At 39.0% G+C, this 13,026-nt stretch overlaps 2 protein-coding genes and 1 non-coding gene across 5 annotated transcripts; 1 reads left to right on the top strand and 2 right to left on the bottom strand.

The window, feature by feature from the left end:
• The first annotated feature begins 1,199 nt into the window (after window positions 1-1,199).
• hbae5 (hemoglobin, alpha embryonic 5) lies at window positions 1,200-2,557 on the top strand. Its single transcript, XM_022214108.2, has 3 exons — window positions 1,200-1,368; window positions 1,937-2,144; window positions 2,334-2,557. The coding sequence occupies exons 1-3, from the start codon at window positions 1,274-1,276 to the stop codon at window positions 2,460-2,462; spliced, it is 432 nt and encodes a 143-aa protein (XP_022069800.1). The 5' UTR covers window positions 1,200-1,273; the 3' UTR covers window positions 2,463-2,557.
• On the bottom strand, window positions 1,791-1,884 carry trnai-uau (transfer RNA isoleucine (anticodon UAU)). Its single transcript has 2 exons — window positions 1,847-1,884; window positions 1,791-1,826 (listed from the first exon to the last, which is right to left on the bottom strand). It is a non-coding gene; the product is annotated as a tRNA-Ile (tRNA).
• Window positions 2,558-3,046: 489 nt separating the features above from the next.
• On the bottom strand, window positions 3,047-11,002 carry aqp8a.2 (aquaporin 8a, tandem duplicate 2). 3 transcript variants are annotated; one of them, XM_051939924.1, is made up of 6 exons: window positions 9,722-11,002; window positions 7,091-7,458; window positions 6,723-6,849; window positions 5,131-5,345; window positions 3,469-3,603; window positions 3,047-3,369 (listed from the first exon to the last, which is right to left on the bottom strand). In XM_051939924.1, exons 2-6 carry the CDS (start codon window positions 7,348-7,350, stop codon window positions 3,327-3,329), a joined length of 780 nt encoding a protein of 259 aa, XP_051795884.1. In that variant the 5' UTR covers window positions 7,351-7,458; window positions 9,722-11,002; the 3' UTR covers window positions 3,047-3,326. The 3 variants fall into 3 exon arrangements, with proteins under 3 accessions (XP_051795884.1, XP_051795882.1, XP_022069799.1); XM_051939922.1 differs by having other exon boundaries at window positions 7,091-7,421; XM_022214107.2 differs by having other exon boundaries at window positions 7,091-11,002.
• Between the last annotated feature and the right edge of the window lie 2,024 nt (window positions 11,003-13,026).

Below are 13,026 nucleotides of genomic sequence, written 5' to 3'. Positions count from 1 at the left end.
AAAATAATAAGAATTTAAAAAAAAGAGAACCTATCAGCAGCTTCACTCTGAACAGCTTGAACACCAAAATGACCAAATCACCATTACCAAAGTAGCTTTGTGCAAAAGATTTGATGTAAAATTGCATTCTCAAATAGCGCTTCCTATTTCAGTGACAGGAGTATTGCACAAATATTCACCAAACGGTCGAATTCCTTAATTTCATTAGCAACCTAGATCCTTCCTTGTCTGCCCCCCCCCCCACACACACACACACACACATACATACACACATACATACATACATATATATATTCCTATAATATAATATTCTAATTGACTGTATACATTAGGAAAATCATTTCAGACACTCACATTATCTAGCATTATATGAGAATTATCGTCAATGTCATTCTTTTTGTCTTTCAAAATACATTTAGTATATACAGTTTTTTTTTCAATTCTTAATTTTTACCTTTGAAATAATTCTATTTCGAAATGATCTCATAATTTTACTAAATAAATTCACAATTTAAAAAAAAAAGGTGATTGTGTTCCGATTGTGTCTCAGACGTCAGGAGCAAAATGCACTTTAAAACTACAAGCACCTCTAATGTTCTTTTTAATGTTGTTTTGTCTTTTTGTGTGTAATTGTGTGTCTCTGATTGGTTGTCTTTTTTTAAGCTGCTTGTATACCCTATTAAATTACCCCTTAGGGACAAATAAAGTTATTTGAATTAAATTTGAATTGAATTGAATTGAAAATGCACCATTTTTCTATGACCTTAAGTTCAGTGCGCAGCAAGATATATTCACGCATATCTCAAAGCTTTTATTAAATGGAATATGAAATAAAGTCTTACATATGTATTAATAGAAGTGTTTATAACTAGTTTGACTCGTTTGTCTTTCTGTTTTGTTCGTATTAAGTGCGCATCATCCACTCTGACGTGCTCTCGCAGTTTCTCCACCTGATTTCACCCCTCCTGATTCTGTGACCTGACATGTCCTAACGTGCCTCCGAGTGGGATCTTCTCCTCATCAATAACTTCTAACCAGCAAATCATGAGCCCAAAATGCGGCCCCCTGTTTCAAATTATGCGCAAATGCCAACGTTTCTGCCCCCTGATAACGTCTCCTGCTGGCATCCGGCCACTGCAGGGGTCCTATCTGCGTCAGTGGACCCAACTTGGCATGAATTCCCGTGGGTGTGACTGTGTGGGCCAACTGAATTTAAGCAGAGCTTCAGGCTAACCTGGCATCACCATTCAGGTGGAGTGAGAACTGAGCCAACATGAGCTTGACTGAGAAGGACAAAGCTGCCGTCAAGGCCCTGTGGAACAAAGTCTCCAAGTCCGCTGATGCCGTCGGGGCTGATGCTCTGGGCAGGTGAGTGCCACATTTATCCACATTATAAGTTATTGTTCAGTTTTATGGCGTGTTGTTTTGCAGCTGAGCAATTTGACTAATGCCAGGCCGAAGATGACGCCAAGGTTTCCAAAATGATGTTTCCCTAAAGCATAGTAATAATCAAAAAAAATGATCATTAGAAGAGGGAAAATAATGAGAAGTAATTGTTGCTTCATAGCTGAAGCTGTTTACAAGACGAACAAAGTCAACTGATTCCAGCTTACAAACATAAACAACTGCATAATTTGAGGAGTCATTCCTGTTTGTCGCTGGAATCAAAATTTGACGCGTAATTTCCTAATTAGAGAGCAGTAATACATTACCAAACACTGTAACTACTTGGAAACCTATACGGGGTTTTTAGTCTGGAGAGTGTTCTGATCCTTGTCGACAGTCTAAAATGCTCCAGGTGAGGCTCGAACTCACAACCTCGGCATCACTGCGCTGATTACTGTCTTATAAGTACCGCGCGCTGACCGATTGCGCCACTGGAGCCCGTTAAAAAAAAGACTCTGAGACCCACTCATCGACTTCCCTATTTCCACAGGATGCTCAGCGTGTATCCGCAAACTAAGACCTACTTCTCCCACTGGTCCGATCTGAGCTTCGGCTCTGCCCCCGTGAAGGCCCACGGAAAGAAGATCATGGGTGGAGTCGCTCTGGCTGTTGCCAAGATCGATGACCTTGCCGCCGGCCTGCTGGAACTCAGTGAGCTGCACGCCTTCAAGCTGAGGGTTGACCCAAATAACTTCAAGGTGAGACCTCTACATTATGACATTATGACATCAGTCATAAACCGAGATTATCACAGCAGAATGACTTTTACATGGGTTTTACGCACACATTTCTTTCTGTCTAAGACACGTTTCCACAAGAATAAAGTTGACATGATTTTTGCAGTGCACACCTTGTATGTCCTATAAACTCGCGTGGTCTTTCTACAGATCCTGTCCCACTGCATACTGGTGGTGGTCGCCACTATGTTCCCCAAAGACTTCACCCCAGAGGCTCACGTCGCCACCGACAAATTCATGAGCGCCGTGGGCCTGGCTCTCTCTGAGAGGTATCGTTGAGCCGTCAGCAGTGACGAATGCAGCCTGCCACACATGAATACACACACTGGTGGTGACAAGAAAATGAATAAACTGCAAAATAAGAAAATGTGAAACTGCTGTGTCTGTGTGTTCTATGTCTGCTGATGAGTTGTTTCGTCTTTTACGCCTGCACGTGTCACACACTGGTCCACAGAGATGAAACAGATGAAACAGTGTGAAATAGTTTAACGTTTAAAACTGAAAAAGAAAGAAAGAACAGCAAATATCTGTAAAATAATTACATTTTTAGATGATTGAAATTCAGTAAAGCAGTTGCATATTTCCATATAGTGAAAGAATGGATAACTGTTTGTAAAAATACATAAATTATGACAGTTTCGTGTAATTCCAAGGGAGTTTTTTTCCACTTAACGTTTAAATGAATCCCTTTTTAGGTAGTTTAGCAAAACAATGAAAAAAGTGAAATAAGACTTTCACAAATTATTCACCATCTTTCAATTCTTAATATAGAGGCGTTTTTCTTCATCCTTAAATACAGTATAATGGTGTGATTGTACAGCCAGGTGTTCTAAAAGAAAGAATCACCACTTGAAACAAACATATACTTTTTAAATTATTATTTATTTATTGCAATTAGCATGTAAATGAACACCCTTTTCTGTGAATTCGTGTTTCTATAAAGTAGCAAAACAGGGCAAATCAGTAAAATAACAGCAACATTTACAGTTAAAAACGTTTTGAAAACGATCCTTTATCCATTTTGTCTTTATTTCTACACTGAAAAAGGGCATCCATCCATTGCATAAACCGACAGGAGAGAGAGAGGAAAAACAACAACATCAAACACATCACATGACTTTATATGATTCAGCAAAGCTGTTATCATTTCATAACGACTCGTAACTTATTATCACCGAGGACGACCCTGAAACAGAAGAGAGACAGAGTGAGACTGCTGCTGTCACTCCTGTCCTTTCATTTGTTTATCCAACAGCAACACTGAGCCATGAGCTGCTCCTCTTACCTGAGCAGAGCCGCGGCCACCACTCCTCCACAGATGGGCCCCACCCAGTACACCCAGTGGTAGGACCAGTAGTTGGTCATCAGAGCAGGACCGAAAGCTCTGGCAGGGTTCAGACACGTCCCTGATACGTCAGCCCTGCGCTCACAAAAAGGAAAATTTGCACATAATATGGGCAATTACTTCTACAGTTTGGTTATCCTGCGAGTCTTGTGCGCACTTTTACGCACGGTTCTAACTGAATTTACGCACAACTTCAGTCTGTGTGCTGAAAAATGCAGTTTTAATTACGGTTTTAAAATCTTCAATTTAGTACAACAACCAAAGAGATTCTGCTAAGATGTGTGATGTTTGGCTCCACTTTGATCATCTTTTGGAAGCTAGTTCATTTAAGATTTTTGGTGGTGCCAAACTGGCATCAACCGCCAACCTATAATTGTAGATAAGCGGTCATTTAAAATTATTTTCATAATAAATACAGTCAAATTAAACTGACACATTTATGTTTACACCGTGTGATAAATTATGGTGTCAGCCCAGATATTAATCACAAATAAAACATGTATTAAGACCATATTTTATCTATTAATTTGGTTTATTTTGTACAATTTCAAAAAATATTTCAAAATGGCATTACTTCAGAATTTAAATATAAATATTTTTATTTTAAAAAATGTAATTTTTTTTGTAATTTTCATCTTCAAAAATAATTTTAAAGATAAAAAATTAAATTGACAATAATTCTCGTTGCTTAATTTTAGATAATGTGAATGTTGTGTGACAGTATTTTCATAATCTATACAGTTAAACTGAATTGGAATTTTTATTGTTACATCTTCTGGAAATTGTTGCAAAAATGTTAAATGGATTAAAATACAATAAAAAATGTTTTTAAAACAAGATTGCACATACATACACATCTATGTAACGATTACAATATTACAGTGCCTATATAATCTAATTATTATCTTTATCTTATGTATTATTCTAAATCTTTAGTTCATGTATTGTTTGAGTATTTTGCAAATTTTTAAAATTATTTTAAAAGAAAATAATTTCTGAATTTGAAAATCAAGAATACTAGAAATTCCATATATTTTTAAAATAATAATTTTCAAGAAAAACTGACAGAAATTGTCATTATGTATTTTTAAATAGTTAGAATATTTAAACATTTAAACATGAATGTTTAAAAATTAGTGAATGCATTAAAATTCAACTGATATAGACGATATTTGACATACAAACACACATATGTATTATAATAATATAATCTAACAGTAACCTTAAAATTATTGCTTAATGTAGGATTTGTTTCTCTTTTTTACTTAAGCCTTTTTCATGCAAAAGCTTTTTAAAATGTAAAAAAAATGCTTACATAAATTAAACAGAATAAAGAGAACTGCTACTTTTCCTCTAAAGTATACATGTGAATAAAAACATCCATCTAATCTTTTTCATTAATTCTCATCTATTGTTTTAGCGACCGTCTCCACATTTGAAATGCCTGAAATCAGCTTTTCTTGGGGAAATGTTGCCTCTGAAACAAATCTCTCTTGTTATCAGCTGGCAGCTTTTTGCGTGTAAATGTTTAACAGCAGCAATAGCCCTGCAATCATCAGCTGTCACGTCTGATGTGTCCCGCTCGTCGCCCTCTTATCTCACCCTGCCAGGACGTTGATGATGACGGTACAGCCCACCAGGAACGGAGCCAGCGGGGTTTTGGTCTTGCCGTTGACCGCCACCAGCAGCACCACCATGGTCACCAGGCAGGTCATGGCCACCTCGCCAAAGAGGGCCCTGTACAGGTGCTCGTCTGACTTGAGGATGTCAAAAGCTGCTCCTGTGGCGTTGCGGTAGCGGTCTGGAGGGGTCATCAGCTGTGAAACGGGGGCGGCGGTGAACGAGCGCAGCAACTTGTCAAATGCAACGTGTCGATTTTATGCAGACGACACCATTGTTTGTTGCCGTTCATCCTCACCCACCCAGGCTTTTGAGTTTTTACAGGCTGTTTTTAGTGTCATCCAGTCTAGCTTATGTAACCTTAAAGTGGTTTTAGACACAGATAAAACCAAGATCACAGAACATTCCAAATATTGTAACAGCAAAAGGAAAACCTACAGAGCTGGTTTTAAATGGACATATTAACAACTTGGTCAGTAAACTTAAGGTGAAGCTTGGGTTCTTTTTCAGAAATGAAACCTCCTTGTTTCTCAAGGTCAGAAAGAAATTAGTGACAGCGACGTTCTTGCCTATAACTGATTCTGGAGATGTGCTTAATTCAAGTACTGCATCTCCAGTCAATGGACACTGTTCTTCACTCAGCACTAAGATATGTTACTGGCTGCAGTCGTCTCACCCACCGTTGTGAATTGTATTATAAATCAGACTTGCCTTCCTTGAGTGCACACAGATGCACACACTGGCTGACTCTAATTTATAAGGCTCTTTCGGGCTTAGTTCCAGCCGCTATGCCCTACATTCCTTTACTTTTTTATTGCAGAACACTTTTGTACCATCAAAATTGCATGTTCAACTCATACTTTCACCTCCTTGTAATTGTTTTACAAGGAGGTGACAGGTGCCAGGTCTCCCTTGTAAAAGAGATCCTGATCTCAATGGGTTTTATCTGGTTAAATAAAGTGTACGCCTACAGAAGAGGTCAAACGTGCAGAATCTTTGGAGGAAGCTGTTTTTAACCCTCCTGTTGTCTTCATTTATGGGCATCAAAACAAAATTGTTTCCTTGTCTGAAAAAAAAAGTCCAAAAATTCAGCAAAACAACTCCCCAAATTTCTGAAAATTTACAAAACTTTCAGGAATAAAATTCCCCCCCCAAAAAATCCTTCAAAATTTCCCTTTAAAGTCTTATTTTAAAAAAAAGGGCAAGAAAATTCTTGTAAAATTTTGAAAAAATGAATAAGAATCTTCCAAAAAAAAATCCTAAAAATACCTAAAGTGATTCCATGCATATCAGGAAAACTTCCAATACTTTATTTAAGAACATTCACAAAAAAATCAACCAAAATCCAGCAAATTTCGCTGGATTTTGGTTGATTTTTTTATCAACCAAAATCCAGCAAATTTTGCTGGATTTTGGTTGATTTTTTTGGTGAATGTTTTTAAGAAACATTTTTTAAACAAAATTTCCCAAAAATGTTGAAAATGTGGACATCAAAAGTTTCACTGTGAAATTTTTTTTTCTTCGCATTTTCAAAATTTAAAACAGGTCAATTTGACCTGCAGGGTTAAGCTGACCTTTGCCATTCCCGCTCCAAGCACTCCTCCAATCAGCTGGCTGACCAGGTAGGGCCCCACCATCATCAGCTCCATTCCTCCACACAGGTAGATGGCAATAGTGAAGGGAGGGTTGAAATGGGAGCCGCTGGAAGGATTGAAAGAAGCAACGGAGGCAAACTTCAAAAGACAATTTCCACTCACACTTCTGCTAAATATCTGATTGGATCACGTATAACACACACACACACACACACACACACACACACACACACACACACACACACACACACACACACACACACACACACACACACACACACACACACACACACACACACACAGACTAGGCAACAAGCAAACTGTAAAGAATATTGGACTCGGTTTACCTGATGTTGTCCATAACAGCCACCAATATTGCCACAGCCAATCCGTGCACCAGAGCGGGCTGCAGGCGTCCAGTTGCCGGAAGGTTCTCGATGACGGACACGCAGCCGATGAAAACGAAGAACATGGTGCCCACGATTTCAGCCAAGCACGGCTGGTAGAGTCTCTCAAATTTGTTGGGAGGTTTGGGCGCTGGCGGTTTCTTGCCGGTCTCCATCAGAGTAGAATCCGTATCCTCCACTTCCATTTTCTCGACTCCCATTGCAGCTGCTTTGCTTTCTTGCCTGGTTTTTCTCTACTTCTGTCCCCTGCAGCTCCTACAGCCGAACCAGTCTGCGGTCGAGGCGCTGGAGTTATTTATAATCATCACCTGAAATTGGCACACTGAACTCAAATTGCATCACAGGTCGTAAAACCGTAAGGGTGAAGGATATTCTGCGATTTAATATACACGCTATCCCCGCCCAGACCGGTGCGACTCTTTGAGGCCTGGTTTGGCCAGACCTCCAAGGAGCTGTCAGTGTGACCTTTGAGGGATGATAAGGTTCAAAGCCGGGCTTATGGTTCAAGGCTTGTCCGAAATTAGCAAGTTGCAGAGTTTTTTTAATTGTCATAATCATCGTCTTTGCTTTACATGGACTCCTAGTTAAACCTATAGTAATCACCAGTAGCCTATATAGATAAGACTAAGCTGGGATAATGACTTTGCAATAGCTCATATGGGTCAATGTCTAAGTGTCCCTTTCTTACATAATTTACCAAAGCAAACAAGTAAATTTGCCAAGTACTGCATTTAAGCATGATTTATTTCCATTTAATGGTGCTTTATGTTATCGTACATTTTCCATCTATTTAACAGTTCTATTGACAAGTTGGTCTTTAGATGCAAATTTACATTCAAACGTTTAAGATTAGACTGGTGATTTTCCCTCACAAAAATGCACTAGTTTCTTCACTTTAATAAGTACTTGATACGCAAAGAGGTCAAATTTAACAAATAAAATGACTCGAGCAATGTCAGATTTGTGTATCTGAACTTTTTTTTCAAATCCAACCGTAGATGAAGCGGTTAAAAGTAGTTTGGCCTGCTCCCATGCTTTACTACTGCTCCAACTGTGATGCGTCACTAAAGCAGTCTAGTAATGCCATATAACAATATTTTTTTTTTATCAGATGTAGTAGGTTTACTTTTAAAGCTTGTAGATAATAACACTTTGGTAGAAATTTAACTGAAGGGATATTTTGGATGCAACCTTTGCTTGTATTATAGTGCTTTTCCATCGCTGTGTATACCTCTACCCTTTGAGGCCCCTACCTTTACCTTTAAGTTCTTATCTCAGTCATTATAGGAACTAGCTGTGCGTGCTGTATCTTGTTTATTTCCTGAAGTCTATCCAGATCTTCCACTGCTTGATATGATAATATGTACAGATTCTTTATACACTGCCTGACCAATAAAAATAGGTCGCCACTTGGATTTAACTAAGCAAATAGTTAAGAGTCTTCCTAATCTAAATAGTTCTCTGCATGTTACATTGCACACATACAGACACGATGTTTGAGTAGATTTTGTTTTTATGTACTTTTGATTTACTATTGAGGAAACAAAAGGAATAAAGTTTTTTAAAAAGTGGCAGACAAAGCGTGTCTAAATAAATGTTATTGTGTTCTTACAATGCATCATATTGTTCATATGGTTTTACTTTAGCTCTGAGTCAAAAATGATTAAAATCCATGAGTAATAAAAGAAGGTTATTTTAGAATATCCATCTTAAAATGCAGTGGAGTGGAATAGGTAAGAAAGCATAAAAAAGGCACTAAAGTAGACATATTCCTGTGTAAAAAATAGTGAGGTCATAAATGACCCCAGTCGGTCATTTTAGTCGCTAAAATAGCTTGGTCGCTTAGGGTTAAAACCTAGAAGACCAAATATGGTCAGAACAAATTCTTAGATGATTGTAGGAAATCAGCAGTAGAGCTCACAGCTCATATTTTTAGCGCTATTCTCTAAATTGATGGTTAAATAAATTGCAGTGATCAGATTGGCGGTTGGCTTTTGGACTTCCGGGGGGCGGAACAAGATGTTCCCTAAAGTCAGGCTACTAAAGCCCCTTGAATTCAGCTACTAAACATATTATTTCATTAGAAAACTCAAAATATGAGCAGGCGCACAAGAAGCAAAACGATGACGGTCAAGCCAGCAACAACAGAGCTCAAAGGAATCGACTCAAGTACGTGTGAAGTTATTGGTGAACGAAACATTGATTGATGGGGTAGTCAACGGTCAAATTCAACGTGCACATCGCTCACTTGGGCCAAAACCGAGCTCCAACGCACCCCCGAGATCAATAGTCGTGAGCTTTCTACAGTATAGAGTAAAAGAAGCCATTCTCCGAAACGCCTGGAAAAGACAGATTCAGATGGGGAAAACACTCTCTTGTTTGACCACGACTACACGCCAGACGTGATCCAGCAACGCAAAGCTTATATGAGAGTTAAAGCAGTTTTGAGAGAGAAGGGAATCCGCTTCCAGACTCCATATACCCGGATGCGCATTCATTGGAGCAGCGGCCCATCGATGTACAACAGCGCGGAGGAAGTTGAAAAAGATTTACGTCGGAGGGGATTCCTACCTGCTGACCATCCCGGAGAAGAAACAACTGGCAACACGCCGCTGCCTCGAAGCCTGGAGGAGACGTCTCCTTGGCAACACGTTTACCGACGCGGAGAGAGGGACGTAGCTAAGCGAGCACGGAACGTCTTCAGGAATTCCAGTGGAAGACTGCTACTTGAAACGCGAGGACTAAGTGGAGAGACACGGATGTCATAAAGAATAAGCATAGTCTGATCTAACGAGCTTTGTGATAATTTATAAGTGAAGAATGCTGATTTGCGTTATCTCTATACTCCATCCAGCCTGACTTGATGGAGTTAAAACACCTAAGGTAGAATTAGTGGAAAAACTCATTGAGTTACTCACTGGTTCTAAGCAGGGGCCCTCTATTATAACAGGGAGGCTTCCCCCCTCACCTACTAGAGGTGAAAATGAGAGACTATTGATTGCCCCATTTTGGGAGTTTATTCATTTTGTTTATTGTTCTATTCAAAGATCGTTTTGCATTTTTTTTTAATTTTAAAGTTCATTTTTGAAGTTGAGAGTTATGTGTTATTCAAGACAAGCAACCAATTTGAATCTTTTTTCTTTGGCGCAGACTTACAAACTTGAAATAATGTCATTGAACGTTAATGGATTAGGTAATCCAATCAAACGAGCAAGGGTGATGCAGAAGATAAGAAAAGACAACATGCATATCATAATGTTGCAAGAAACCCACTTAGGACCGAAGGAACATGAGAAACTCACTAAATTTGGCTATAATATCTTTTATAGTTCATATTCTCAAAACCATAGAAGGGGTGTAGCAATATTGATTTCTAAAAAAATAAAATGTGATAATTTGAAGGAAATAAAAGATAAAGAGGGCCGATTCTCCATTGTGAAGGGTAAAGTGGAAAATAATCTTATTATGTTTGTAAACATTTATACTCCACCTGAAAGTGAAGCGTATCAAGAAACATTTCTTGATACGGCCATAGCAGAAGCAGAAGGGATTTGTGTGTGTGGAGGGGACTGGAATGTGGTCTTAAATCTGAAATGGGATACGACAAGTAACAACAGGAGCAACAAAAAATTCACAAATTTAATCAACACAACTTTGGAGGAAATTGGCATGGTGGATGTGTGGAGGAAACTTAATCCCAATATACGAGACTACACATTCTACTCCCCTCCTCACTTGGTTCATTCAAGAATAGATTACTTTATAATGAGACAAGAAGACTCTCACAGAATAAGCGAATGTAGGATTGGGGTAGCAGACGTTTCTGATCACAGTGCAACTAATAAACCTTTTATCTGTTCTATTTTACTGCTTTATTGTATTGTTTTTATTGTTCTCGTACTGTTAGGATTTATTTTACTCTAAAGCACTTTGGTTGGTCATAGGCCTTTAAAAGTGCTATATAAATAAATCTGACATTGAGTAAAATCAGGGTAAGAACCGTCCAACGCAACATTAAAACCTAGAAGAACAAATATGGTCAGAACAAATTCTTAGATGATCGTAGGAAATCAGCAGTAGAGCTCACAGCTGTGTTTAATAGCAAACGTAAGAGCACTCTTAAGAGCAAGGTGTGAAGGGAACTCAAAGGATTGGGACTAAGTTGTGGAGCTTTAAGAAACCACTGATCAGTGAGGCTAATCAGAAATTTGCTATGGAGCATAAAGATTAGACTCTGGAGCAACGGAAGAAGGTCATGTGGTCTGATGAGTCCAGATTTACCCTGTTCCAAAGTGATGGGGGCATCAGGGTAAGAAGAGAGGTAGATGAAGTGATGCACTCATCATGCCTAGTGCCTACAAGCCTGTGGGGGTTAGGGTTATGATCTGGGGTTGGTCAGGTTCAGCAACTTTATGTTCCCAAAGAATGAGGTCAGCTGACTACCTGAATATACTGAGTGACCAGGTCTTTCTATCAATGGAGTTTTCCTTCCCTGATGACATGGACATGTTCTGAGATGAAGATGTCTGGATTCATGGGGCTCACATTGTGAATGAGTGGTTCAGAGAGCATGATGAGACGTCATTTTCATACATGGATTGTCCTCCACAGAGTCCAGACCTCAGCAACATTGAGAATCTTTGGGATGTTTTGGAGAAGACTGCGCAGCGGTCCGACTCTCCCATCATCAATGCAAGATCTTGGTAGAAAACTAATGCAACTCTGCACAAAAATAAATGTCGTGACACTGCAGAAGCTTATCAAAGCGATGCCACAGCGAACGTGTGTCGTTCTCAGAGCCAAAGGTGGTCCAATGAAATATTAGAGTATGAGACTTTTTTGTGGATAGGCAGTGTATTAGCTGTGGTATTAGCTATATTTGTTATGTTTTTACATGGATCTCACCATAAATTCTGGCAGCAGAAATGTCAGTAGAGAATCACAATAGTAGGATACTGCATGACTTCATGAAAATATGTGACGAGCTGTAAATATTTAAGTCATTAAAGAGTTCACATACAGTAACTTACGTGCAGAGGTGACAGATCAAGACAATCTCAGCAAATTAGATGAATATGATCTAATACAGCTACTGAAAATAGAACACAGTGGGCTTATATCAGTTTGTTTGGGAAAAATACAACTGTTAATGTACTTAATGTACATTATTTGATTATTTCTCCACTTCATGTTGCTTATTTATTCCTTTATATTCTGGGGTTTTGCAGTGGGGACGAGTTTTGTGTCTATTAAAGGCATTATGGAGGATGTTTTTTGTTGTTTAATTTGTCTGATTCACATAAAATGAATACACTGACCTTTAGTGGACTTGTATGTATGGTTTCTAAAAGAAAAAAAAACAAAACAAAACTGTGGACATGGCAGGACCTGAAAAACATCAGCCAATCAAGGCGCTCGGACCGAGGCGTTTGGTTTGCTCCCTTTCCTGTCAATCAAAAATCTTCCGGCTCAGGCCTAGTTATGTAGATTACGTACGCCTTGGACTTACGTGTTTTCTGTATGTGTTGCTTTGGTATAGCTTCGTAGTTAGCTGGCGACTTGTTTTGCTCATCTTTTTTTACATAATGGCAGATAAAGATCCAGGGGGACCCAGCCGTAAAAGACAACTTCACGAGTGCTACGCAAGTTTCTGGAGGGGGGCGTTTCTTCGTAAATGTTAAGAGGGGGGAGGTTAGAGGGGGGTGAGGGAGAGGTTGTATGTGCACATGCGCATGCTACGTTCAAAGTCGTAGGAGATTAAATCTCCTCTAATACCTTTAATTGGGTACATTATCCATGTCATGTCTGCAATGTGGTGTTCAAGGTTGTCTTTTTTACACAACCAGTCAAAACTTTGGAGACACTTTCTCATTCAG

This window comes from Acanthochromis polyacanthus, chromosome 19 (genome assembly GCF_021347895.1).
Source record: "Acanthochromis polyacanthus isolate Apoly-LR-REF ecotype Palm Island chromosome 19, KAUST_Apoly_ChrSc, whole genome shotgun sequence".
In the NCBI taxonomy this organism is placed as follows: Eukaryota; Metazoa; Chordata; class Actinopteri; family Pomacentridae; genus Acanthochromis; species Acanthochromis polyacanthus.
Note: the sequence above shows the minus strand (reverse complement) of the source record. Positions and strands in the feature narration are given on the sequence as shown.